The sequence below is a fragment of the Rattus rattus genome, chromosome 9, assembly GCF_011064425.1.
Source record: "Rattus rattus isolate New Zealand chromosome 9, Rrattus_CSIRO_v1, whole genome shotgun sequence".
Taxonomy (NCBI): Eukaryota; Metazoa; Chordata; class Mammalia; order Rodentia; family Muridae; genus Rattus; species Rattus rattus.
This window is the reverse complement of record NC_046162.1, coordinates 27798055-27824728: the sequence shown is the minus strand read 5'-3', so window position 1 is coordinate 27824728 and position 26674 is coordinate 27798055. Positions and strand designations below refer to the sequence as shown.

The 26674-nt window shown below is 42.9% G+C and overlaps 1 protein-coding gene across 2 annotated transcripts in view; it reads right to left on the bottom strand.

Moving 5' to 3' along the window:
• Positions 1–2214: 2214 nt before the first annotated feature.
• Positions 2215–26674, bottom strand: part of Ebf1 (EBF transcription factor 1) — a 386748-nt gene continuing 362288 nt past the window's right edge. For both annotated transcript variants that reach the window (XM_032913237.1, XM_032913238.1), the window contains exons 12-16: positions 19117–19182; positions 18088–18265; positions 17234–17413; positions 13546–13740; positions 2215–5629 (exon numbers count right to left, since the gene is read on the bottom strand). In XM_032913237.1, the coding sequence (XP_032769128.1) occupies positions 5598–5629; positions 13546–13740; positions 17234–17413; positions 18088–18265; positions 19117–19182 (651 nt within the window). In that variant the 3' untranslated portion in view covers positions 2215–5597. The remainder of the gene's footprint in view (positions 5630–13545; positions 13741–17233; positions 17414–18087; positions 18266–19116; positions 19183–26674) is intronic.

The window sequence follows — 26674 nt, the reverse complement described above, 5'->3', positions numbered from 1 at the left end:
ACTAAACCTGGGTCCTTTACAAAAGTAGCCAGTGCCCTTAAGTGCTGAGCCATCTCTCAAGCCACTGACACTTGTTTTCGAATCATCGATTTTAGATCGGATTCCAATATTTATAAAATGAAATGTCATCAACTCCAATGCTGGTGCAAAATATCTAGCAACACATCTCAAAGTCCTAAAATGAACAAAGGATACATTCTGGTTTGGGCAAATTGTCTGGAACAACTCTGGCCCCATGTTCACTTCAGATGAAACATGTGTTTGCTGGTAGCTGTAGCCTCCCTGCCTCCCCTCTCCCTCCCTCCTCCCCTCCCTCTCTCCCCTCTCCTCTCTCCCTCCCTCTCTCCCTTTCTCTCTCTCCCTCTCTCCCTCTCCCTCTCTCCCTTCCCCTCTCTCCCTGCCTATCTGCTTAACCCCACAGGATTTGTGCCAATTTTAATCCAGCATTGCCTTTGGGAACACTCAGGGACTGTGAGTTTGTAAATTTGTCAGAGTCTCTGCATGAAGGAACTTCAGCCGATCGGCTTGTTAGCATCTAGCACACCAAACCCACGCTAGGTGCCCAGAATATGCTGTGAATTGGAGTTGCTGTGCCCCATAGAGTCACTGGTGTACTCCATTCCCACAACCTTTCTACTCTTGGGTGCCTTTATCCTGCTTCGAGCTCAGTCATCCCCCTGGCTGTCAGCCATTGTGCCTCAGCTGGTCACATTTTATGCAGCTCAATGCCTACTTTCTCTAGAAGACTTTTCCAGATTATGTCAGACCTCACAATGTTATACCATAAAAACATTCTTGACTTGGACTTCATTACCCTTGTTACATGTTATGTGTGTTGGGGGGGGGTTATGTCAATTTTTCTATCGTAAGCTCCAAGAGTGGAAACAATGTCAGTGTTCTTACTAATGGACCCACCACTCCTCATCTAGCGTTGTAGGCACGGCAAACGCTTGAGGTTTAAAGGAACAAATGAATGGATAAATAGATATACGAATGAATGAATGAATGAGTGAATGAGTGAATGAATGAATGCTGTCAGGAGGTAGGCCTTAAGGAGTGCTAAGCCAGTAATGCTGAGTACGGTTATTTGTTTTTATTCTCTGGAGCGCTGGTGTATGCCTGCCTCTTGCAGCTTAAGCATTACAGACATGAGACATGGGTGACTTGGAAGTGGGTTGTCTTGTCTGACACCTTGTACATCCTGAAGACATCCTGAACCTTTTGTTCAGTTTTTATCTTCTGTAACTAATACAGAATTTTAAAAAAACAGGGCAGGGGGATGGCCAAGCTGATCAGGCAGGATTGTCTGTGGAAGACAGAACAGCAGCTTCTGTACTTTTGGCTAACACAGGGCAGTCGTTCAGGACCTTACCTTGGGCTGTGTTTCAGAGCACTGCAGTAGCAGTGCCTCCCACAAATGTGCTGGCGGTTATGCGACACCCTCTTAGGTCTGGCCATGGAGTTTCTGCTGGTCGAGGCATTTCGTAAGCATCATTAACCTCATCGTGTCCACTCATCGCAAAATTAGTAAAGACGTGGAAAGTACAACGGAAAGATGTATGCTCAGGACTTAAACGACCTGGTCGCAGATATGTGTATGTATCTTCTGGGTACCTATGAAGTTTGCACACCTACTGAGGGCCTGTAACGTTTGATTCCAGACAGATGTGGTTTCGTCCACCAGGAAAAAGGAAAAAAACTATTATCCACATGAAGCTAAATATATATATATATATTCTCTAGTCACATATGCCTCATCAGCAAGCCAGGGCAAATAATTAATTGGCCAGAAGGCTCACTGGGATTAATTAGCAGTTGCTTAGGAAGAGTTTAGCTCAGACTTCCAGTGCAGAGGATGGTGTTCTAGAATGACCAGTTCCTGGATTCCCAATTCAGCCCTTATAGTGGGGCGGGGGGGGGGATCTCGCTGTTCACCTATAATGGGACTGGGGGCTCTTGCCTCCTCTGTGGGCCAGCTCGTGCACGTGCACACCTGGCTCATGCCAGCAGAGGGCAGCAGTACGCTGTGCGTGTTCAATTTGCATTCCAAATTAGCAGATCCCTGAGGGATCCACAAAGAAAGGAAGTGGGTGCCCCAGGCCTAGGCTAATTTTCTCTGGGTGTTAACACTGGCCCGAATAATAGCAAACCCAGGCCTTTTGCAGTTCATTGAATGTTGCCATAGAGAAATGAATACGCCACTAGGAACTGCCATCACAGACAGGAAGTAACTTTAATTAAATATTGTGAAAGTTGAAAAGTTTTTACAGCTTGAATTTTTGCAAAAAAAAAAAAAAAAAAGAAAAAAAAGAAAGAGAGAAAGAAAGAAAGAAAAAAGAGAAAGGAAAAAGAAATTATAACAATCTCTACAGTAGTTAAGTGCTCTAACAATCGGACTGTACAGTGTGTGTCTACTGAAAACATTTGATAAGAAGGTGAAAGATTTGTAGATTAAGAGGTGAGTTCATCGAGCTGCAACCTACATTGTGAGGCCCGTCATGGCGTATGCACATCCAGTCATCCAGAGGCAGGGCTCTTCCCCCAAAACTGAAATCTGAATTGAATTCTCTACTCCATCTTCTTTTAAAAGCCATATTCTGTATTTAGGGGGCTATATCTTAAAGGAACTTGAAAACAAGATTTCGTGTAGAAGAAAGTGGTTCCTAAAACCAGGCTACTTCTCCATCATCTAATCAAACAGAAGCAACAGAACACAAGTTGATACACATTTTCTTTTTAAAGGCTCTTTGGGCTTTCCAGTAAAGTTCTCACCACGGCACATGGCTAACAGATTGGTGGCGTCTTTTGTCAGGGTCTGAGCCGGACGTCTCACCGGCTCACCGCTCGTTCCTTTGCAGACAGTCGTCTGGCTCACCAGACAAAATATGGCTTTAGACCTTAGACATCTTCGGGCCAGCGCTTACCACACGAATTCAGACAACCTTTCTGAGTACGGAGAAGCAATGCTAAACCTTGCTTATATTTTTTTCCAGTTTCTTTTTATTATTATTATTATTATCATCAGTTGTCATTATTATTATTTCTCACCATGAAAAATCGGCTTTCCTCCCTCCCCTTCCCTACCAGTCCCCCCTCCCCCAACTCCCCTCCCCTGCCCTCCCCAACCCATAAAAATCCGCACTCTGACAGTCTAGTGAAAACCGTTGAAATCCATACGGGGCATGCACAGTCGCAGCATCGTTAATGTTCACTTGCTCTACTAGAAAAAGTAACATTGTCTTAAAGTAACAAAACAGTTCGTTTGTGCTTTTCCATTTCTCTTTTTTTTTCTTCTTTTTCTTTTTTTTTTTTTTCTTAGAATGTGAGTGATGGCTGACGGTGGGGGTGCACAGTACAATGTACAGGTGAAATGGGTGTGACTTGCATTGTTAAGGCATCCAATCTGCTGGTTTATATTTATGTGAAAGACAGAGAATATACAAGCAGACTTAAGAAAGAAAGTATGTCCATTGATCTCTATGAAGTTTCTCCCCCAAATTTAATGCACAAAATGCGTCACTCCAAAGGGAGAGATTCCATGCATATTAATAGAGTAAAACAGCATTTTTTGTATGCTTCCAAAGCAAAGGATACATTATTTTTAAATCTACAGAACTAAATACTACAAGAATAATATGCTACTAATTTTTTTTGCCATATATTGGAAAAAACTTCTTAACTTACAAATAATACAAAAATAGACAATGGCTTTTGGGTGGAAATAAAAAAAAATGAAGCATGGTTTAAAACAATACTAAAAATACCTATAAATGAATTGTTTAAAAATCACATTGAAACAGTTAATACAACCATAGGCGACGAAACTATATGCGCGCACTGTTCACAAAGCAAACACACACACAAAATAAACTGGGGTTGGGGGGTGGGGTTGGAGGAAGGAGAGAAAAGCAATGTACAAATTCCAGAGATAAATACATTATTTATATGGATATTTTACAAAATCCCCATTAAAACAAACAAACAGAAAGCCTTTGAATTAACTTTGCAAGTATGTGCAAGCTAAAGGTAGCGCGCTTTTTATTTATTTGCAAAATATGCGGCAAAATCCTTTGCGTGTGTGTGAGATCGAAAATCACCTTAAGACATTAAAATGTATAAATAAAACAACAACTTTGGCAAAAAAAAATCACAAAAGAAATCTACAGTATTTATAACTACGTACAGAAACAGAAGGGCAAAGGTCAGCAGGAACACGCCCCCTCCGAGCCTTGCTGGCTGGATCTTTGCTATGGATTCTTTAAGAACACTTCCCAGTTGAAAGCAAACTTTCCCATGGAAAGCTGAGTTTGAAGCCTCAACCTTCTCTTCCTCTCTCCCAGTTTCCTTTCACACTGAACTCCAAAGCACTTTACCTGTGGACTGAATGTAGAACTTTCCAATCATGAGGGGGTCTTGCTGGTACAGACCCCTGTGCGATTTGGGAGCCCGGAACAGCATACCTTTGTCGGTTTGCTTTGTTTGGGTTTTTGGGCCCCGATACAGAGTTAATATTGAGGACTCCAGCATGAGTAAGCTTGGTTCTCTTGATGGTGGAGTGAGCAAGATTTTGGCTTGGTAAACTGGAGGGCGTATGTGGGATTCTGTGCCTGGACCCTGTCCCGTGAAGTTTAGGAGAATCTCGCTCGGTACACGTGCCGCTCCACCTTCAGAGGCCGCTGGCTTTGGGAGAAGATGAAGTTAAGTAAAAGAATAAGATCGGGTTTAAAGATGCAGGGTTTTTGTTTTGTTTTTTTTTTTGTTTTTGTTTTTTTGTTTGTTTTTAAACAATCTGTCTAGAGGCACTGGATTTTCTGAGTACAAGGGAAAATATGATCATGTATGTTGCTTGGTAACTTTCCAGGTTACACCTATTTACACAGTTACTTAAGACAACCATACAAAAGAGAGAGAGAAGCTTGCACTGCTAAGGGATGGCGTGTTAAGTTAGATATTGGAAATGCACTGTCTGAGCTAATTATCACTGATATGCTTTAAGGCGCAGAAGCCGACCCTTAGTTTTCTAAAAAATCTAACTGGCATTCTCCTATTCTGTCCCTTACGAGCTTTTTTTTTTTTTTAATTTATTTTTCCCTGTTTTTTCTTTTTTTTTTCCTTTTCAGCTTTTTTTCTTTTTTCTTTTTTTTCTTTTTTCTTTTTTGTAAATATCACCACTTCATTCTCCCCTTACATAGCTTTAAAAACATCATAAATTAAAACATGGAGTCTTATTTAGAGTGGCCCTTGTGTGTAGCTTAATGGTTTACAAAAGACAAATGGTTGCAGAGTTAAGCTTAAGGAAAGAAAAGAGAAAGAAAAAAAAAGAAAAGGTGGGCTTGTTCTTTTTTTTTATCAATACAGAATAAATATATCCCCCAGACACTCGGGGAGTCCGACTCTAACCAACACCCCGCTCTGGCAGGTCCCCTTTCCAATCTCAGTATTTGCAAGGTCGGTGACTTTGTTTAAAAATCTGCAGTTATTGTGTGATTTCCTCTTAAAAAGGCCTGAGTTAAAAGTTCCACTCTGGGACTCATGTCAGATTACTTTCGTAGCAGGATCCAACCTCTTCATTAATAAAATTCTTCAAGGCAATTCTTTCACATGGGAGGGACAATCATGCCAGATATCGCTATGGAGAGAAAAGACAGAGGTCAACGGCTTCGCATCCACACATTTCTGGAGGGAGGGGAGACACGATAATTAAAAAAAAAAAAAACAAAAACAAACCCAACCCATACAGGACAATACCAGATGCCCTCGAATCTTCCGGGGAATGAATTGTGTTGTAAAATATACATGCACTTTATTAAAAATGATACACCTGTATATGTGTCTCTGACAGGGGATCCTAAGCAGACCTCCAAATCTCACTTCAGTTTTAAGGCCTAACTAGAAAGGTGCACAGTTCGAATACCACTGGGAGAGTTGCAGCCTCAGACTGTGCAAAACAGTGAGAATTTTCAGTTTGTCATTCTGCCTTGCCCCCTCCCTCCCATCACATACGAAATATAAAATAAAGAAACAGCCCACTGTAACTGCCAACAGTTTCTGCACACAGTCTCTCCTTATGTTCTGTATTAGCATGAAAATTAAGCAACAGAGCATCCATCTGAGGGCTTTCCCTTCAACCCTCGCTGAAAAAGGATCTGCCAGCCACAACAGGCATTGTTCACAGGGAAAGCCAAACCCAGAGGAAGCATGGGGTTGGAGGAGAGGGTATATTTGCCTGAAACCAAAGAATGCCTTTTCTACCCTCAGGATTTCTGGAATGATCTGAGTACAGCCGCTAGGAAAAAAAAATGTATGAAGGGAAGACCTGTTTTAAGTCAACCCAGTTTTTATTTTAGAGTTTGGAGTTCGGAGCTGCCGTGTTCAGGAAATTCTACCTCATGCCTGCCCACTTCTGAAGGCATTCCCCTGAGATGGCTAGTCGTCTGCCTGACCCTCAGCCTCCTTGGCTGGAACACGAAGTGAACCGCAGCATTGAGGAGTTCGTGAACATTTACAGTAGAAGTAGAGAGGCAGGGTCGAACCCCAAGGCGGGTTACCTCTGCCTGTGAACCTCATTTCTGCTTCTTGGATCTAGCTGAAAGCGCTGTTAAACTTCTCTGGTCTGTGTTTGCCCCTACATCAAATGGACCCCATTCCATAGGGCACACTTAACATAAAGCGTGTGAAAAATAGGGGTTTGCTGTAGGAAAGACAGTGTGGCAACTTGAAAACACACCAAGACATGAGAGATACCTGTGCAAGACCAAAGACATGGCTGTCTTTGACCTACTAATGGTAACACGGGGGGGGAGGGGGCTTTTCTTTCCTCTTCATTGACAAATCTAAACTCAAGTGAATATTCTTGTTAGTGATTAACACGTGCATAGGGAAAGTGGACCTCTTAAAGTGGACCTCTTTCCCCGTCTTTTGTCTAAACCATCATGTATGGAAAATGTACCTTAAAAATAAAGGAACCCCATTAGCACAGACGGACAGAGGGAAGCCAGGCCATGTGCCCCCCCCATTTCTCTGACTCCCCTACCCCAACCCCTGACATTTTAGAGTCAATTAAAAGAAAAACCCAAAAGTATTCTGCCAAACACTTTTTCCGTTAATTTTTAAACCCATTTGTATTCGAGAGGAAATTCAATCCACATGTTTCTGATTCATTTACACGTAAATCATCCAAATGTTGTTTTGCAAGAGCCCCTTCTGCAGTCCAAAAGCTCCTGGAGTCCTTTCCTAAACCCTCATAAGCCTCTCATTCTTAGAAACAGGAAGTCGGCTTTTGCCAAATGCAGCCTGACTTAAGCCCCCAACCCCTGCCACCCAAGATTCGGGATCAGTTGGGAAAGCGGTCCCCCTTAAGAGCTGAGTGAGCCCTAGATTTCACTGAACTGGGGTTGGGGGTGGGGAGGGAGAGGGAGCTTAGTATTTAAACCCTGGGCCTTAACTTGAGAGTTCCAGATGCTGCAGCCTCATGTAAAGGATTGGCATGGCTGGGAGAGGGAGGGTCCCTTAGTGTGCTGGCACATAAAGCCTAGATAGCAGGAATGTAAAAGCCGGTAGCCAGTGAAGCTAGTCTCTCTTCCTTTCAAATGAATAGATAGATAGATGGATGGATGGATGGATGGATAGATAGATAGATAGATAGATAGATAGATAGATAGATAGATAACTATGTTCCCGGTGTGGAAGGGCAGTCTCTGCCCTGGGACAGTTCAGGAAAGCTGACAAACCTGCTGTTTTAGCTCATGGATTCTTAGATGTGTTCGTTGCAGTCTAGATGGACACTTACCATCTAGGCCCTATGAAAATATCCTATAAGGATAGCGTGAATTAAATAAAAAATTAAAATAGTGTTCCGTTACTCGAATAATTTCTTAGGTGGATTAGATTAAGCTTCTTCATAGGTTTTCATTAAAAGTTGCCCACCGAATTCACTGGTGTGCTGATATACTTCTTGGTTTGATCCTTATAAACCCCTTAGCCTTGAGAGACCAACTGGCAGCAGTCCCCTGCAAGGGAATGGCGTGGGTGTGGCAGAAGGCACGCCTTGGACAGAGGGGTTGTACTGTCCTGGGATGTTGGCTAAACTAAGCTTCTGAATTCTTTGAAGAGAATTTAGAGTCGTAGATGTTTTCAAACATGATTTCCGGCTTATAAATGTTTGCACACAGCTGGTGTTAAGATCAAATATACTTAGGGAGCACTATGGGACAGGCTTGGCTTGTCCCTACTCTTCCAACTCTTCTGGGCCAGCTCACAGAATATAAGTCTAACACAAAGTCTATTACCCTTTACCCAAGGCCTACAGTTACTGATATAAGGTTTTGTAAAGGGTTACTGCACCCTACACTTTTCTTACACAACAAAATGCTGGCTGTTTGTGGCCTGAGTCTAGGCACCTCAAAAGTGGCCCTCCCAATAAAGAAACCTCACTGCGTGACTACATGACAATCCTGGGTCTAGAAACTGTTTTTCTATCTGTGCTGCAATCTCAAAATTAATTATGTGGGTGAGAGGGATGGGTATCGGAGGCGTGGAATGTCCCAAAACTGCTGCAGGAATGCTGACTTGCTTAAGTAGAGCTGGCCCTGATTTCCATGAGACACCACATTCCCAAGACTGTGTGCCAAGACATCATCACAAGACCACAGAGGCTCTGCCATGGTCCCCAGTGCTGGGTGACCATGTTTTCTGAGGGGAGCCCCCAAAACCAGTGTGTTGAAAGGCAAATTAATCCATCTTAAAGGTTCCCATTTTGATAAGAACTAAGACACTGGTTGAAAGCTCCACAGAGTTGGGAGAGACTGAAGAACCGAGGATGTAATCTTTCCCCAAACTACCTCAGGTATAAATATGGTCTCATCAGGTGTGGAGTGAGGCAAGAGCTTCCACAAACTGAATGGGGGGGGGTAAGAAGAGAGACAGAGAGAGAAGGGGGAAGGAGGAGGGAGGGGAAGGAGGAGAGGAAGAGAGACAGTGACAGACACAGAGACACAGAGAGACAAGTTCTGTAAGAGTTAATTCTGAGGTGCATAATATTTAGGGTCAAGAAGAACGTGAATATCAACAAGGTATGGGGAGAGGGGCCTCCTATGACTACTGCTTCACAAAATCTCCCTGATCTTCTTATCTTAGTTAGTGGACATTTTGGCGGCGTGTGATGGTTCTGTCCTGTCTCTGAAGTCCTCATGTAGGACTCAAGCTCTCCGGGACAACTGTTTTAGAAGGAAAAAGACATTTCTTTCCAGGGACAAGGGCTGAATAAAGCAGGTGACCCAAGCTTTTGGTCTACTTGGGAGCCTAGGGTTAAGAGTTATCATGATGTTAAAGACTTCATCATGCTAAGAACAGGTGGAACTTTTTCTACGTGTTTATCAGTCAATCCAGAGGGAAGCTGCAGTTTCCAGAGTTTTACACATGGCGTCAATTGGCCTTAGTACATGGGAAAGAGCTCTGCAGGCAAATGCCTTTAGCAAGCAAGATGGACAGTTGGCTCTGCATATCCACAGACTCAGCATCTGCACATTGGCCAATTACAGATCAGCAAATGTGACGAAGGACCTTATATTAAGCACAATGAGTTGGACTCAGAAAGACAGGTACCACTGTCGTCACATACATACAAGCTACAAAACTGATCTCACAGAAGCAGAGGCTAGGATGCTGTTTGTCACAGCTGGGAAGTGGGGCAGAACAGCTGTTTGTCACATCTGCTAATGGGTACACTGGACAGGTGAACAGGAGGACAGGTAACTTATAATAGCACCAGAGTCCAACTGACAGCAACCAAACAAATGTTTCAAAACTGCTAATAGGGAGAGCTCACCTTCCTTATAAAGAACTGCTAAGTTTCCCAGGTAACAGATACAGTAACACATTGCTTACAGAAACACTCTTGGTAATGGGTGCCTCTCAGCTTAAAACAATGCTCTCCCTGGGCTGGAATTCCCATTTGCTTTTCATCTGAGAAACAGTTCAAAGGCAGCTAGCCTGTGAAACGACCTGATTCTGCTTCATGTTACTTGCCTCTGTAGTCCATGGCTGGGAGCCAGCCTCTATGGGTAGATCTGTCTCACAAACCTGAGTATTGGGTCTTCCCAAATATGGAGCAAGCTTTCAAAATTGTTAGACCTTGTTCCTCTACATGGATGCAACCTGGTGGCTCAAATATAATATGGCAAAGCATCCTAGAGGTTGAACAGAGTTGGGCAAATGCTCTCTCTGCTAATGGAGTGTCTGTGGACAAGCCATCTCAGCTCCCTATCTCTGTGGCCTCATCTGTAAGTGGATGAAATAAGCAGTAGAGAGGAAGCCGTGTGTCAAGGCATAAGCCAGGCTGGGAGTAAGCCCTCCCACACTGCTGGTGTGACTCTCCATTCTCAGTACCACATCCAGTTACCGTGCAGGTCTCCTGCTGGCAAAATGGAGGACATTCAATTAACAGTGATAGTCGGAGGTAAAAAGGCCCTTAGAAAATGTAAACGGTCCAAATGTGTTGCATCTAGTCTTGTTTACATGGTCAATTTGCTTGTCAAACTCTTCCTTAGGCACTTGTCTGGTCTGAATGAATGATCGAAGTTCTGAACTGGGTGGGTCAAAGTGAAGTGTCCTACTATAGGCTGAGCAGGCAGAGGAAGAACGGAGCAATGCTGAGATCCTGGACCCATCTCCAGAGCCCATCGGAGTCTCTTTTCAGTGGGAAAAGAGGAAGACCAAAACTGAAAAGGAGGCGAGGCATGTCTGAAAGGACAGTGTTAGAAGGTCACACTTCCCAGTGGACACTCTAAGATCTATGCAAGAGATCTTTGAACAAAACCAGTGTCGATGGCCTATGACTAGGTCTGCCTGCCCTGCTGGAAGGACTGTAGAAAGGGTGAGAGTGCATGTTCCAGGGTGACCGACCCTTCATGAATGCAGGCTGGAGGGAGGGAGGTAGGAAGAGATCAAAGAAGTGGTTTAAGGAAAGTGGTCTTAGTTTAATTGAACTTTCCTTTTTCCATTCACTTTTCCAATGGTGTCACATCTTCAGAGTATAGATATTTATGACAGCATTGGGAGAGGAAAAGAGCATGGGTTATAGGAGAGTCCAGTCATAATGTCCCATCAGGGACATGTCCTATTAGATGGTAAAGGCTGGGTCATGTATAGCAATATGCCTGGGTCATACCCCATGCCTTCTAAGGTCAACCAACACCCTTCTACTGATTATCACAATCCTCCCTTGCACCTTGTTCCTGATATCAACTATAAATGTGTTGACTGGTTTTGTGTCAACTTGACCCAGGGTCAAATAACCTGAGAGGAGGTACCCTCAGTTGAGAAAATGCTTCCAAAAAAACTGGTCTGGAGGCAAGCTTGTAGGGCAATTTCTTAATTAATGATTGATGGGGGAGGGCCCAGCTTACTGTGGTTGGTGCCATCCTTGGGCTGGTGGTCCTGGGTTCCTTAAGAAAGCAGGCTGAACAAGCCATGGTGAGCGAGCCTGTCAGCAGGACTCTTTTATGGTCTCTGAATCAGTTCCTGCCTTCAGGTTCCTGTCCTCACTTTTTTTTTAATGATGACTTCTTAGTGATGTGGAAATATAAGCTGAATAAATCCTTTCCTCCCCAAGCAACTTTGGTCATGGTGTTTCATTGGAACAACAGTAACCCAACTAAGAAACTAACCAAAGTTGATAATGTCAGCTTAAGAAATGTTAACTTTACCCCCTCCATATGTGTCACCATTACTTCAATGTATATGAACGTTTAGTTGTTCTAGCTGGGGGAGGGGGGAGGCATGTATTTTGAGCTGATGGAGAATAAAGTTGGCATGAATGGGAGGGTACAGGGCATTTCCTAGTCTGTCCATTTGGCCTGAGATGTAGTTCCAGAGTAAAATACTTCCCACCTTTCTTTAAGGTAATAGACTGGTGACGGTATGTCTTATTGATGGCAACTTATTCTAGGCACTGACTTGGCTGGGCCAAAGAACCTGCCCACAGGTTCTGAGGAATGTTCTAAAACGTTCCGCCACAGGTGATGAGGCACAATGATGTGGTTGCTCAGTCTCTGGAGTGTACCATTTAGGTTCAATCTTGACTCCAACATGCCCTCACTATGCCCCATAAGTGACTGTATGCCCCATAAGCTCGACTGTACACTTCTACCCATTGAGGGTAGTACTGAGCTCTGAAGGTCTTGGGAGAACCAGAGTGTACTTACTTCAGCACAAAGTAGTATGTGTCTACATATTAAACAGGGCATACACTTCCACATGGGAAATAAGGCTGGGAAGTGCCAGGGGTGTCACCGCCCTCCTGACCATACTCTGGTCTCCATAGCTGCTCTCTATGAGTGACATGCTGGCCATGGAAGCTGGACTCTGTGGGGAGTAGTGTAAGGTAGGGATTAGGGACAGAATCCTGTAGCTTTCATTCAGCCACCTTCACTTCCATTGTCTGCCTGATGTTTGTGACCTGCGTTTACCCTCCCTAAGCTCAATCACCAGGTACTGTACTGATCTAATGACCCCCATACCTCATCAGGACACTATAGGGATTAACTGCAGAAAGCCTGCTCCGTGCTCAGCAGAGCACCTGCCGTACTATTTGGTGATCAATAGATAGTAGTTGATTGGTTTATTGATTTTATTTCCCTGCAGGCTGTCTTGGGAATCTGGGATACATTCTTGGAAAAGTGTCAGGTTCTAGAAAGAAATGGATTTTTGGCCTGATTTTGATGCCAATGACTGTCGCACACCAGATGGGAGGAGTCAAGAAATATTGGAACCTCTCTCCACCTTGAGTTTTCTCATCTGTAAGGTAGGGAATCTGTGAGACACCTACTGTGAGAATCCGTGTCACCATCCTGCTGTGGGGAACACATGAGCTCCCAGAAGGTCGATACCATTCACGGAGCCAAGCACATGAAAAGAATGTGAGGAAAAGCCGGCATGTTTTTAAAGTTGGATTTTTTTTTTTCTCCCTCAATGGATGTAAAAGGTCAGCTCAAAACCTGATGGTCCTGACACTTCCCATACTTCATGGAGGAAAGGATACTGTACAGCCTTAATATGAACCAACCGGAATATTCCAGTGGTTCTCAAGAGGTCTCTGATGTTTGTTATACTGGTCCCTTAACCTAGGGCTCAGAATGGGCTGCAGCTGTCCCCTCCCTGCCACATCTTTCCACAGCCTCATCCTGGCACAAGCTACAAGAAGAGAAGACCGAGTGACCTACTTCAGGGGAAGGCCTGTCCCAGGAGAGACTCTGCCATGAAGAACATGATAGTATCTATAAAACACCAGTGGGATAAAGGCAACAACAAAGAGTGGGAAGGAACAAAAGAAAATGGCGGCACTAGTAAATGGCTGTAGTGTTCTCCAGCAAGGCCTGAGCTGGAGTGGAGTTCCTGGAGCAGGAACCAGGATGCTACAGACACAGAGGAGGGCTAAGCTGGTAGACCCAGGGGCTAACTCCCATCTCCAGTCCCCACTCAACAGCAACAGTGAGACCGGCTTCAGACAAGGCTGAAAAATCCCAGGGGTGTGGGCCTGGAACTTACCTTGCAGGCTGTTCCCGTTGGTGCTGGTGCAGGTGGGAGGCGGGGAGGTCTGGGGTCTGACGACTGGTGCGAAAGCACTCTTCTGTTTCACAGCAGAGACCATGTTGGCTGGTGAGAAGGAGAAGATGCCCGAGGAGCTGCTGCAGTTGGAGGGGAGGCTTGTAGATGAGGCCATGGTGGGGCTGGATGGCACAACTGAGGGTTACAATAAGAGAGGAGAATTACATCCAGAGATGAGACTTGCAGACATCTGACCTGGCTACTCTGCTATGACCATTCTCGGGCCAGGCCTAAACTCTCAGGATCCCACCACCCCCAATTTCATCACTTGGAACTTAACATGTGCTACCTTCAAGCTAAGTGACCTTCATGATTTTACTGTGGACTTATTGCATGCCAAATAATGAATGTGCTAGTCACTAGTGTCCTGGGGATTTCCAGGGGTGCAGCAATGATCTCTTTCATTCAGCTCAATAGATCCCAACACATGGAGCATGTTGTGGAAAGGAATACAGAGTCTCCATCCCTTGATTTTTTTTCAGGCAAAAACAAAAGCCCAATCCTTTCTTATCAGGAATAGCACAACACAGGAGGGATCAGGGTAAAGGCAGTCATCTCTGGAGAGGCAGAAGCAACAACAGAGAGGAGGAGATTTACTTTATAAAGAGCTACCAGGGAAGGTCTTCCATCTCTGGCTTAAATAAAGTGCCAACATAGCATGTGGGGGCGGAGGGGACAGGGAGAGGTTAGTTGAGTGGATACGATCAGCAATGAAGGAATAGGCCATATAACCCCAGCACCATGACTTTAGGCTCAGACAAGGTGGTAATGTGCATAAGCCCTCTTTCTCTCCAAGAGGTTATAGGGTCTGGATATGGTTGGGCCTGGATGCTCTACCACATAGAATTCAGTAGGTAGAAGGCCAGGTAAACAAGAAAATTGCCATACACAGCATCAGTGGGAAGCACATAGCTATAAATCCAGGTTCCCAATTCTCTATTCTCACGTCTACCAATGTAGAAGCCTTCTACGATGCTGGAGCCTTCTACCAATGTTTGTGAGGGGAGCAGGAAGCTCTGACAATGCTGAGAAAACATTGGCCGTCCTGGTTACTTCAGAAGACAGTGTCAAGGCTAGTGTTTTCATACACACCGTTCCTTTGCCTCTAACATCCTAGATACTCCTGGGTGCTATATTGTTTATGTCCCTTAATAAACATCACATATTTCTTTGTGATGCACAGGGTTCTCCACATCTTTTCATCTTGTCAGTTGACAGAATAACATGAAGCCAGGGGCTTATAACATTTTTTTTAACACATAAGCAAGTTGGAAGGAAGGAAGTAGTTGGGAAAATAGCGGGAGTGAATACTGCATAATCCACAGTACTCTTCCCACTGCATCCCCTGCAAAGGAATCATCCACAAGGGAAAGAGGCCACCAGGTTGGAAGAGAAGTTTGTGCCTGGCTGGTGCTGGGTCTCTTAGCTTTGGAAAGTTGGAGATCTGGAGACCAAATCAGTCACGGGAAGGGAGAGCCATCAGGGAAAATGACTCTTGATCATCAGGTCAAGTCACTAAGGGTCCAAATGGGCAGGGTGCTTACTGGCGGAGAATAGAGAGGCTTCCTCCACACCTCAGAGTTCTCCCCAACATCTTCTAGACTGTACTTTCTTCTTTTAATGAGACCAGCATTTTTATCCATCTCTTAGGATTTGTAAATGCCGGAATGCGCTCAATAATAACACCCATTTAAATTGCAAAACTCCTGCACTGGAGGTTTGATTTTTAAATATTCTTAGACTTGAAATCCTGCTGGCTCACCGAGGAAGGCAATTAATCTCGTTGGCAAATGCGATCATTATGTGTATTTAGAGGTGGGGAGTTTGGGGGGGCAGTTAACAAGAAAGGGGTAAAATATGGTGGAGCGTTGCCATTTGTTACGACATTATTAGTTACCAACAGCCACACCACAAAATGTGTTCACCCGGAGAATGTCTTATTTTATTTTTTTATTTTGTCGGAATTTTTCAACATGAGTGGTTTATGAATAATTAAATATTACAGAGGCAAATATTCAAATCAGCCGGGCTCTGTGTTTATTGTTTTATTTGCATTTATGCAGATAAAAACCATCCCATCTGAGGGACTATTTGGGAATTTAATACTGTATTTGTGAGCGCTGAGGAAATCAATTAACGGAAATTAAATGTTCAAAGTTTCTCCGACTGACAGATGTGATCTCAGGCAGAAGTCATTGGATGTCCTCGCAGGCTCGGGAAGGTGAACAACCCCAGCCCCTAAATTGAATCGCTACCATATAACAATTAGCTTATTGATTTAATTAAGAATGCCACCTTTTAATTTTCAGGTCATGATTGAAACATTTTCTGATTGAGTAGCTGGGAGAACACTGAGGGATATAGATCTTCAATAAATCAAAATCTAATGTGAAACTGACCCCAGCGTTGGCTGGTAAACTGACTTGGTACATGCAGACTATCCGGCAGATTTTAAATGTTCTACAAATGGCGAATAAGTTAGGAATAAAAATACAGTACATGCTGAGCTGAGAATCACCTCAGATAGAACTCAGGGCCAGGATGACCTGCCCACCTTCGAGTTGCTATCCACGAACTACACTCAGCAAGCCAGTTCTGTTTTCTGTACTTTGAGCTACGATTCACGAATATTCTTTCATTTATCAGCACATTCTTGTTCCTCTACAAATGTCTATGCATCTAGCCACATTGTCTACATCTGAAGAGCTCTCCACAATGCTCCAGGTGAACCTGGCCAGCTCTGGAAAGGTCCTCAGAGGGAGTACAAGAGGTTGTGGGGAAAGAGCCTGTGACATTTTATAGAGAGAAATGCCAGTTTGCTTAGGCTCTTTAGATGTATGTATTTATATATAAAGATGCTGATCTGCTGCATTCTTTACATACAATTGAAGTGTTATGCCCAAACAACAAATCCTTTAAGCTAAACTTCCTTAAGGTAGGAATGGGGGACCTAGGAATCTTCACATTCTCTCCCCCTCCCCCCCCTCTCTCTCTCTTTCTCTCTCTCTCTCTGTGTGTGTGTGTATGTGTGTGTGCATGTGTAAGAGTTTTATCTTGCCAGATTTTTGTGAAAAAAAAAACTATAGGTTTGGATTTGTTTTTCTCTCTTTATAAGTATATTATGCACAAGGAGGAAAACAGAAACATCAGCAGACAAGTTGAATTATTTAAGGAGGTGATCTATTATTGAAGCATCAGGATAATGACTAAGATTTCCAAATACCTCTCTCCTGCGCCAGGCCTGATCCTGGCAAACACCGTCTTATCCCTGTTCCCCCCCCCAGTACAGGTGAAGATGTGGTTCAGATACTTCTCCTCTTAAGGATGAGAATAGAGGCATGGAGAGGACATGAACTTGCTCAGGGGCCTTCAGTTAGTAAGTACCGGAAAGTGGGTCGTAACCCCACTGCGATCTGACCACAAGCAGGAGTTCTTGGCGTGGCCATTGGTTTTGTATAAGGTGAGACTGCAGAGATCTCTCCAAGAGGGGATGGGTCCTCAAGTATTGAGGGTAGCAGGCATGGAGGGGGGCACTGGGCCTTGGACCAGCCATGCCCAGCTGGCCTTTCTACATGATACTGAGCTCAGCAAAGGAAACATATAAGATTGAGGACATCGATCTACTTACTGGCGTAGGGTGAGTTGGCAGCTGAGCCATTGAGGAAGGTTGGGGAGCCGCCCAAATTGGACATGGCGGCAGAGCCGTAGCCATTCATGCTTGTGGTGACAGAGTTATAGTTGGTCTGCTGTGGGGTGGTGCTAGGCACATATCCATGTGGTGACACGCTGCTTGAGTTGCGGGTGAAACCTGCAAAGTAAGGGGACAAACCAGGGGTGAGGGTAGCATCCCGATAGGGCATTCCTGGGAGACCTGGGGTCTAGGGGAGGAACAGCTCCATTATTACCCCTCACTGGAACGGAGAAGGAAAAGACCCGGTGATTCATGTGCGTGGGTTGGTCGTGCTATCTCTGTGATTAAAATGGGAAGCTAGCAAAGACACATTTCTTAGGAGATCATAAATACTTAGCAGGCCTCTGAGAAGTGGCAATGCAGGGCCTATAAATTATCATTTGGGAGCAGGAATAAATCCCAATCTAAGAGATGTTCCCCCGAGTTAACAGGTCCCTCTTCCCTGGGCAAGAATGATGTGTTGTGGCCTATGAGAACTTTAATTCCATCTCTCTTTGTGATCTGTCACTCATGATTTATGGTGGAAAGTTGGATGTAGAGATGGCTGAATGCATGCATGCATTCTTTCTAGCCCCCTACTAGGTCTCCAGATGTGAAACTAGAAACAAACTCCTATAATAATATTCGATACACACAAGTAAGGAATCTCCTCTTTTAAGAGAAAATAGTTGATTTTTTTCCTTTTCTTTTCTTTCTTTTTCTTCATTTTTTTTTTAAAGTGGTGGGGGTGGGGACTTGCCTTTGTGAAGGGGCAGGAGAAATGGAGGATAGGGAAATAGCAGCCTTCTGACCTTGATTGGTGGCTTGTGATGCTTCAGAGACATTCACAGCCAGTTGTCCACTGAAGGAGTTCACACCCATCATCCCTGCGTGGACCGAAGTGTTAGCAAGGGCCGGGAGCTGGTTGTGGTTTCGAGGGACACTGTACAGAGCCTCGGCAATGTCGGCAGCTCTCTTCAGGATAATCTCCTAAAAAGACAAAGGTACGTCTTTGTTAGCTCCCCCAACTCATACTTCCCAATAGCTTCCTTGTGCTTCCTCTCTAACATACTCTGTGCTCAGAGCCTTAAGTGGTCAACTATATTCCTTTCTGTATCTCAGCTGACACATCTGTGAGGTCAAGCTTCATTATCCTGAACACATCATAGTTGGGGAAACTGAGGCTATGGAAGGCAAAGTGCTAACTTGAAAGGGTTTTCTTCTTTAAAGACAGTTAAGATCCAGAATGTTATTTGCTTGACACTAAAGTCTATTGCTGTCAGTACAGCATGGTACTGTGAGATTTCTCTTCTCCTGCCCATAGTGGAACTCGGGGCATGTCCCCCGGTGGGGAAAACATTCATGTCTGGCAAGGAAACCAAAGTCTGAGGATTACTACAACTGCTTTTTGAGTAGTGAACTCAGGAGGGGTGGGGAAGGAGTGAGACCGGCCAGACTCAGTTTCCCAAGCAGCTTCCATTCCTTGCACACCATTTCTCATCAAGCACAAATGGTACACTACTGGGGTCTCATTGTATAGTTTAGGAGAAGAAATTAAATTCTTCCATCCCGGTCAAGATTTATTTTTAAATGGAACATTTTTCCAGCACGGCAAATGATTCAACAGAAAAGGAAATAGAATATTTGCAAAAGCAATAAAGTTTGAACAGCCCTGTGGCATGTATGTCACATCTCAGATCCTGAGGTTCTTAACACTTGAGTATTTCTTTTGTCTGCTTTTTTAAAAAATGCTTTCTCATAGAATAAGGACTCTGAAGGTTTTTTTTTTTTTTAATTGAATGAGAAAGCATTTCATTAAGTCAGAGACCTGGAGCGCTCACCTGGTTGTTGTGGGGCATCCCATACAGGGCTTCAACCAGATCTGCAGCCCTTTTAAGGATCACTTCCTGTCAAGAAAAAAAATAGACTGTAGGCTTCCGAAGGATAGATAGCAGGTGTCCTTATCTTTCACATGACAGCATCTCCATCTTTCGGGCCATTCTTTGCCAAGGGACAGTAGTAAAAGCAGTAGCTTCGGGACTCCTAAAATGGTGTTAAGTCACCAATTCATCATTGTTCACATACACACTTAATTGAGTCAAGAGTTGAACATTGAAGGCACTGCACGATAAAACCTATCCCTCAGTCATCTGCCACAGGCGTGATAAAGCACTCATATGTTTATTGCTGAATACAATTGCACTGTCATTTACCAGATTACTACAATCAATGTCATTCAACTCATGGTCTGAATACTGAAAATGTGGGTTTTTTGGGGCTTAATTGCTTATTGCAGAAACCATAACCTTATCAAACTGGTCATTTTTGAAGAATTTCCAATCAATCAATCTCAGCTACTCAAGAAGCATGTAACCTTAAGCTTCTTTTGTTTCTCTCTCTTGTATGGAAGAGACACAGGAAGCTCACGTACTGAAGGAATATGATGCTGATGAAAGACCCTTGCCTAAGGATTCTTGTTGTCTCTCGAAGCCCCCACTAGGCCAGCATTCATGACTAGTAGCCTTGGGTTCTGTACTGCAAGTCTTTGCTATTTCTGTAGTGTTCGTGGTTCTCTTCTCTTGCTCACCCATTCTCCTTCTAGGTCTACGCTTCACTATTCATTAAGAGTGAAGAAAAAGTAACTCCCTCTTCTCACTAAGGTAGCCTTCCACATTGGGTCCAGTCAATGGTGACACTCTACCAAAACACACATTTGGACAAGTGTAAGTTGTTCTTTAGGTGGTGGGTCAGCAAAGAGCCACATCCAAGAATGTAAGGCAGCGAGGTGACTTATCAGAAGATCTGTTTACACTAGTGCAGTGTCAGTAAAGGTGCAAAGGCAAGTATAACTTTAAAATCGGGTGCCTCTGAACCCGAATGGAAAGGCAGTGCTGTTCAATTTTCATACACTCCAGACACTGATCAGAAAATAGGGCTATAATTGCGTTCATTTTGCTGTCACTGTAGCCTCTTCAAAAAATCCTTGAGCAACTCTCTAAATGACAAGCTTTTAGATATATATTAGCATTTTTCAATTTGAAATTCTCCACAATATAAGATAAAACAGTTGTCATACTGCAGTAACTACTTATCACATATATAATGTCCTAAATTCAAAAATGAGATAGAGGAGGAGTTTCCAATTCTTGATAAACATTGATGCTTGCCTTAAGTTCCCAGAAACTCCCCACACCCCCTCTAAAACAATTCAGTCATATTTTTTTTTCATGTAGGGGGTAGAAAGCACAATGTAACCGATGGAATTTGAACCAGTGTATCTAAAATCCTTCCTTGACTTTTTAATGCAAGCTACAGGATAATTCACCACTTTTTGTTTGCAAAAGTATCTGACCACCGAGATTAATAATTGACCATGGCACGAGCACACTTAACCCTATCCCCAGCTCAAATTCAGGGGTTGTTTCCACCAAAACCTTGTGGCTTTATCTGGCTCTGAGGAAAGACTAGAACAAAATAATAGCCACTTAATTTATTTATTAAAAGATTCACCATTTCTGCGTCTATGGTCACATCTATCTCTAAATGGATATTTATGCCAATGTTTGGGCTCCGCTAGGAAGGTATTTCTCTGTCTCTTTACATTTTTTTTTGAAGAAAAAAAATACAGATCTCTCGTTTGCCCAACTCATGATTCAGTACATAATGAAAGTGATGAATTTCAGCTCTGCGACACTGCAACTGGAGGTCGTAGCCACCCTTCTTATTTCCATTAATTGCACAGAATCAGGGAGATCCGAAGGAATGGCAAAATCTTAGAAGATCTTATAAATCTGAAAAAATTGCATGTTTTTTGATGACCAAGTCTTTCAGTGACACGATCAACCTGACAGTTTATTTAGTACCAGAGGCTGGTCACCATTTAACCATTTGAATGTGAAGCACGTAGATTTCTCCTCCTGCTCCCCACCCGACACTGGATTCTTTTGATCCTTGGTATCACTGTCTTTGATTCATGATGGTGCGGCTTATTTTTCCAACCCAGCACATGGTCACAGGCGTGGTATCGGCATAATGTCACTTCAAGCCGTTATCTGAATTTCAAGGAGAATGAGCCCGATTTCTTGTCCAGAAAACTATGTCCTCAAATGATACCTCACCCATCGAAAAATGTCCTTCACTGCAGTAACATATTTGGGGTTTTAGAGAGACCCACATTTGGCTTAGCTCTGCCAATGTGATTAGGCTTCTGCTAGTTATTTGTGCAAATGGGAAGGAAGGAAGACATTCTTGGGCCTCTATGAGTTAGTGCCACAGACCTGCAAGGTGCTTGGATTTCGGTGACCAGAAAATTGCTCTCACCTCCATGTCATTACGTTCCCGGTGAACTAGCCCCCAAGCGTGTTTGTGTTGGGGATCTAATATATTGCCTTTCAATCAGAGCTGAGAGCCACTGAACACAGAGACAGAACATGACGAGCAGGTCAGGAAAGCAATAAAGATTTTACAGAGCTGTCCAAGGTGCTAAATTTACTCAATAATGGGTTTGGCACCATAGTGTTAACCTCTCATTTACTACCAGTTTGAGGGACTAAATTGAAGTAGCTGACTTCATTTACCTTGAAATGTATATTTTATGACATTATGTAAGGAGATGGAAAGGGCACTGCAGTTTTAACAATTTAAAGGCTAAAGCATGTTTAAGATGAAACTTGAATATTTATTGTATATTGCACTTAAAGTATATAGAATGTTAAGATGTATTGATTAAATTTGTAAAAGGCATTATAAAAATGACAGGTAGTATAAGAGATGTATGTCTTTTAAAATCAAATTGATAGTGTATGCTATCTTTTCTGTGGCCACAAGTGTAATTTTTTTGCAGTTTTATATGGTAATTTGAAGAAATCTGTAATTTTTCACATTAGGAAATGATTGAGCCTAAGATGTTTTTAAAAAAGAAATTTCCCACTAGGGGAAAAACGATATTTCATATAGTATTTTGTCTTGGAAATTATTCCTTAAGTCCTATTTTGGTGACGTTAAGTGGGAGTATGGTAGACAGAGCCTTTAATTCTAATATTCAATTTCAATATTTCTCAAAAGAAAAGGTACTTGGCTAGTACTAATATCTAATTTTTCAAGGCATTCATCTGTCAGAGAGATTTTCTCTTCCTTTCAGAATGATAAAATGTCCCCCTGCTCATATTTTTAAACAGAAGAGTAGAGATTAGCGTCTTCCAAGATAATTAATCCTATACTTGGATTTCAAAACAAAATCCCATTGGAGAATAAAAAAGACATCCATGAGTATCCTAAATATTGAAAATCTCTAGAGCCTCCTTTAAAGACTTTAATGCTTATTCTCCAACCAAAATTCTTAGTCAGACATTATTATTCTCTGTATGGCCCTGAAGTTTTAAAGAAAGCGTGTTTGTTCTTAAAAACAACTTCACATTGATCTGTGTTCTCTTACAATAACAACGTATGATCTCTTGTCCTACAGTGTTCACAAAGTAATGATTGTACAAATGGGAGCTTTGGAGTGGGAAGGAGGTACATTACTAAATCTACTAGGAAGTAACAGAAAAACTCTACAGACTCAAACTGGGCTAGGGATCCAAGCAAGAGTTCAAGTGTAATTGCTATGAGCTTATTTTATGATTTGGGATCATGGCAGTTGAATGGGCTACAGAGAGAAGTCCAGGGTTTTTTCCTCCTATGTTTTAATCCAGTCAGGTGGTGAGCTATTTCTGAGCTACTAGCGACTATAATAATCACCTGTGAGTATCATTGTCCAACTACTTTGAAGACTTGTTACCATCCCAGAATTGAGCTTCAGGGTTCTACAAAGGTTACCCATGATGCCTTCATCCTCTGGCTAGTACACTGTAGCCAATTTTCTTTCCCTGTGGCATTGGAGAGCTCTTCTCAGTTCAGGTTTAAGCAATTCTCATGAGCCAAGAGGCAAGATGGTGGGTTCTTTCTTTGCTATCTCCTGGCCCAATTCTTCTTTGGAGTAACCACTCCCCCAGAGACTGAACTTAGCAATGGCGGGGTAGTAATGGCAGAGAAAGTGACAGATGAACTCATCCACTCTTCATGCAGAGCCTCTCTAAAGCCCCATTTGGCAAATGAAGAAATGAAGACTCAGACAGGTCAGCTAGGTCTACACAGATGAGGAGTGGCTAAGCAGGGATTCGGACCTGCTACACTTAAAAACCTGGGACCTTGACAGCTACTCTAATCCATCAGAAATCATTCCGGCTATGGTGTTGCCCATACTACCCAGACCTGCATAGAGTATATGCTACAAGTTGTTTGCTCTGTTCTGAAAGACATGCACCTTTATTGTCCACCACTAGATGCTATATGATACACAATCGACTCCCTAAGGCCCTGGGCTTTATCTAATTTGCTTTCTAAGCTCCTAAAACAATGCTTAGTGAATTCCAGGCCCAGAGAAAATTACTGAGGAGAAGTCAGCTATTAGGTTTCATTACCTATCTTCTCAAAGTTCACATCTAATTCACATTAATACACCAATGACATATTTACTGAAATTCATAAAAGCACAAGAGTGAAATTTTGTATTTCTTATGCTGACATTCTTAATCCGATGTGTAAATTCCCAATGGTTGAATTCTGGTCACTGTATTTTTTTTTTAAGATCACTTTTTCTCTTATGAATTTGTTCTTTCATGCCTGCCAACTTGTACTTATATTTTTAATGTTGTGATTAATAGAATAACTCATATTAGGACATTTATCTCAGGTAATAGGAATCTAGCAACATGTATCTGGTCTTAGCACACATCAGCTTGTTTTTAGCTATAGTTTCAGGCCCTTAGAAGATATGGATTTCTTTGCACATCCACAGATGGCCACCACAATGACCTGGAATGTCACCTCAAATATGCAGACACAGCCAGCTCATCTTTCCTTTCATTTCATGACAGGAGAATCTCTGGGGATTATTCTCCTATCCATTGGAATCTTTTCTTTATCATTTGGCCTCAGAGATACAGATAATAACCCAAAGACAAAGGCTGTGCAACTACATAGACACTCACTTGCAAATGTAGTTCACTATTTTGAGTCATACAAACCATGAATGGGAAGGGAGATGGCCTGACCTTACTTTCCTTCACAGCACATAGAAGCCAACTTCCTCAACTAAGGCATAACTCTTCATAGATTTTGAGACTCTGGGAACTCATAGGGGAAGCACTGGTTACTGTAGAAAAAACATATGCCACCTCTTACACTACCCCAGCCAGGAGATTAAGATTTTGAGTGAGGCAAAAGACAGCACGAGAGAAACATGACAGACTTGAATGACAAAATCAAACCAAATAAAGTGATTCCTAAAGAAAACACTCAATAATTTCTTGTTACCCCACAGCCCTCTGACATCCCCTAATTTCTCTTAGCAGGAAACTCAGAGTGCAGTAGGCCAGATACCAGCAACATACAATCAGAGTATTGGGATCACTTCCGCCTTGGAACCAATCAGCATCTGTTAAGGGAATCAGCACTGACTGTAGAGTTTATAGAAGAACCCAGATTTTGCCCAGCTCACTAGATTTGTGGGTGCTGGCTCCTTCTCTTCTTGCTTCAGAAACCCCTGGTGACATTATTGATTGCAAAGCCCCAACACTGAAAAAGCTGATTATAAGTTTTCAGGATCCTTTTTCCCCACCGTGCTGCTCACATCAAGCTATAAACAGCAGTCTTATCGAGATGGGGTTCTTTGGAGGAGAAGTTTATATCCTAACTTCCTCTGTGTTTATTTGGTCAAATGGAAAATTCCACAATGCAAGACTCTGAATTCTAAAAATTCAGAATAACAAGGCCAGCAAGGAGATGGGCGAGACAGACAGACCGAAACAACACTTGGGCACTGCTTAGCTCCCTCTCCTCAGAGAGACATTCTCCACATTTTTTCATTTTTCTTGCAATATGAAACTTCTTGAAAGAGAGTTTCCCCGCACATCATTAGAGGCCCTTGGTGTCACACTTTAACACTCTTCACTCAGAAGCCCTGTGACTGCAAAGAGTCACTTACATTTAGCGTGGATATAATTAAGCATGTTTCTGTTGAAAGGGGCACTCTCATTATGGCTAAGGACCACTTTAGAGTAAATTGAAACGGGAAGGAATAGCACAGAGGAGGTGGAGGTAGCAAGTGGATATTTCCAGGGACACATAAAATGCCAAATGTGTAACAATTAGATTTTACAGCTCTGCACTCTAAAGACTTCAGAGTGCTTTATTATATAAGGAGACTCAGCTGGGGCCAGGGCGATGGCTCAGTCGGGAAAGAGCTTGCCTCACCAGCATGAGGACCCCAGTTCAATCCCCAAGCTCTACATAAGCCAGGTGTAGCTGTGTGTGCTTACAACCCCAGAGCTTGAGAGGCAGAGAAGGAGAGATCCCTGCATCTTCTCTGGTCAACCAGCATAGTAACTGGGGAGCCAGGAATTCAGTGAAGGACCTTGTCTCAAAATAAAACACTTGGAAAGTAAAGAAGACACTTACCATCAACCTTTGGCCTTCACATATAACATGTACATGTACAAACATATACACAAACATACACGCACGAATTTTCTTCCAAATAAATAAATACTTATATTCATACTCACCTGAACCTATGGCTACTCTACAGAATACTTTCGTATTTATCGTTTTTATCATCTTAAAAAGCAATACAATTCAAATTCTAAAATCTGTATCCATTTGCATAATAAAAACATTAAATATTTTTTAAAATTTCTCTCTCTCTCTCTCTCTCTCTCTCTGTGTGTGTGTGAGAGAGAGAGAGAGAGAGAGAGAGAGAGAGAGAGAGAGAGAGAGAGAGAGAGAGAGAGAGAGAGAAAAGGGTATCAGATCCTCTGATGTCAGCACCGAAAATGAAACTTTGACCCTTTGGAAGAGTCACAGACATTCGTAACCATTGTACCGTCTCTCAGGTCTCCAAAGTGTTATGCATTTTAAAAAGAGTCTACCATTCCTACTGTCAGGGTCCAAGCACCCTAGAGAACACACAGGAGAGTCTTGTGATTCTATTTTGGCTTTTCGTTGAGTTTGTGTTCACATTAGATGGTAGCTCTCTCCTCCTTCCCAAACATCAGATTTTGTGTTGTCGCCCAGTGGAGCTAGAGAAATACTAGAAAGCCTGCTAGCTACAATCAGGGGTGTAGGAGCCTTCTGAACGATGTGAGATTAAAATCTGTTGTAAGCCAGCATGTCTGGATCCACGTAAGACATCCTAACTTACATGATTGACTTTTACAGTGGAAAGAAAAAGGCTGTTTTCAGGCGGCCGTTATTGCCTCAATGGGGGGAAAATCAATGAAACTGAAATGAACAAGAGATTTTGTCTGAGCTGCAGCTAATACCACTGAAGAGCTATGGATATTAAAAGGTCAACAAATA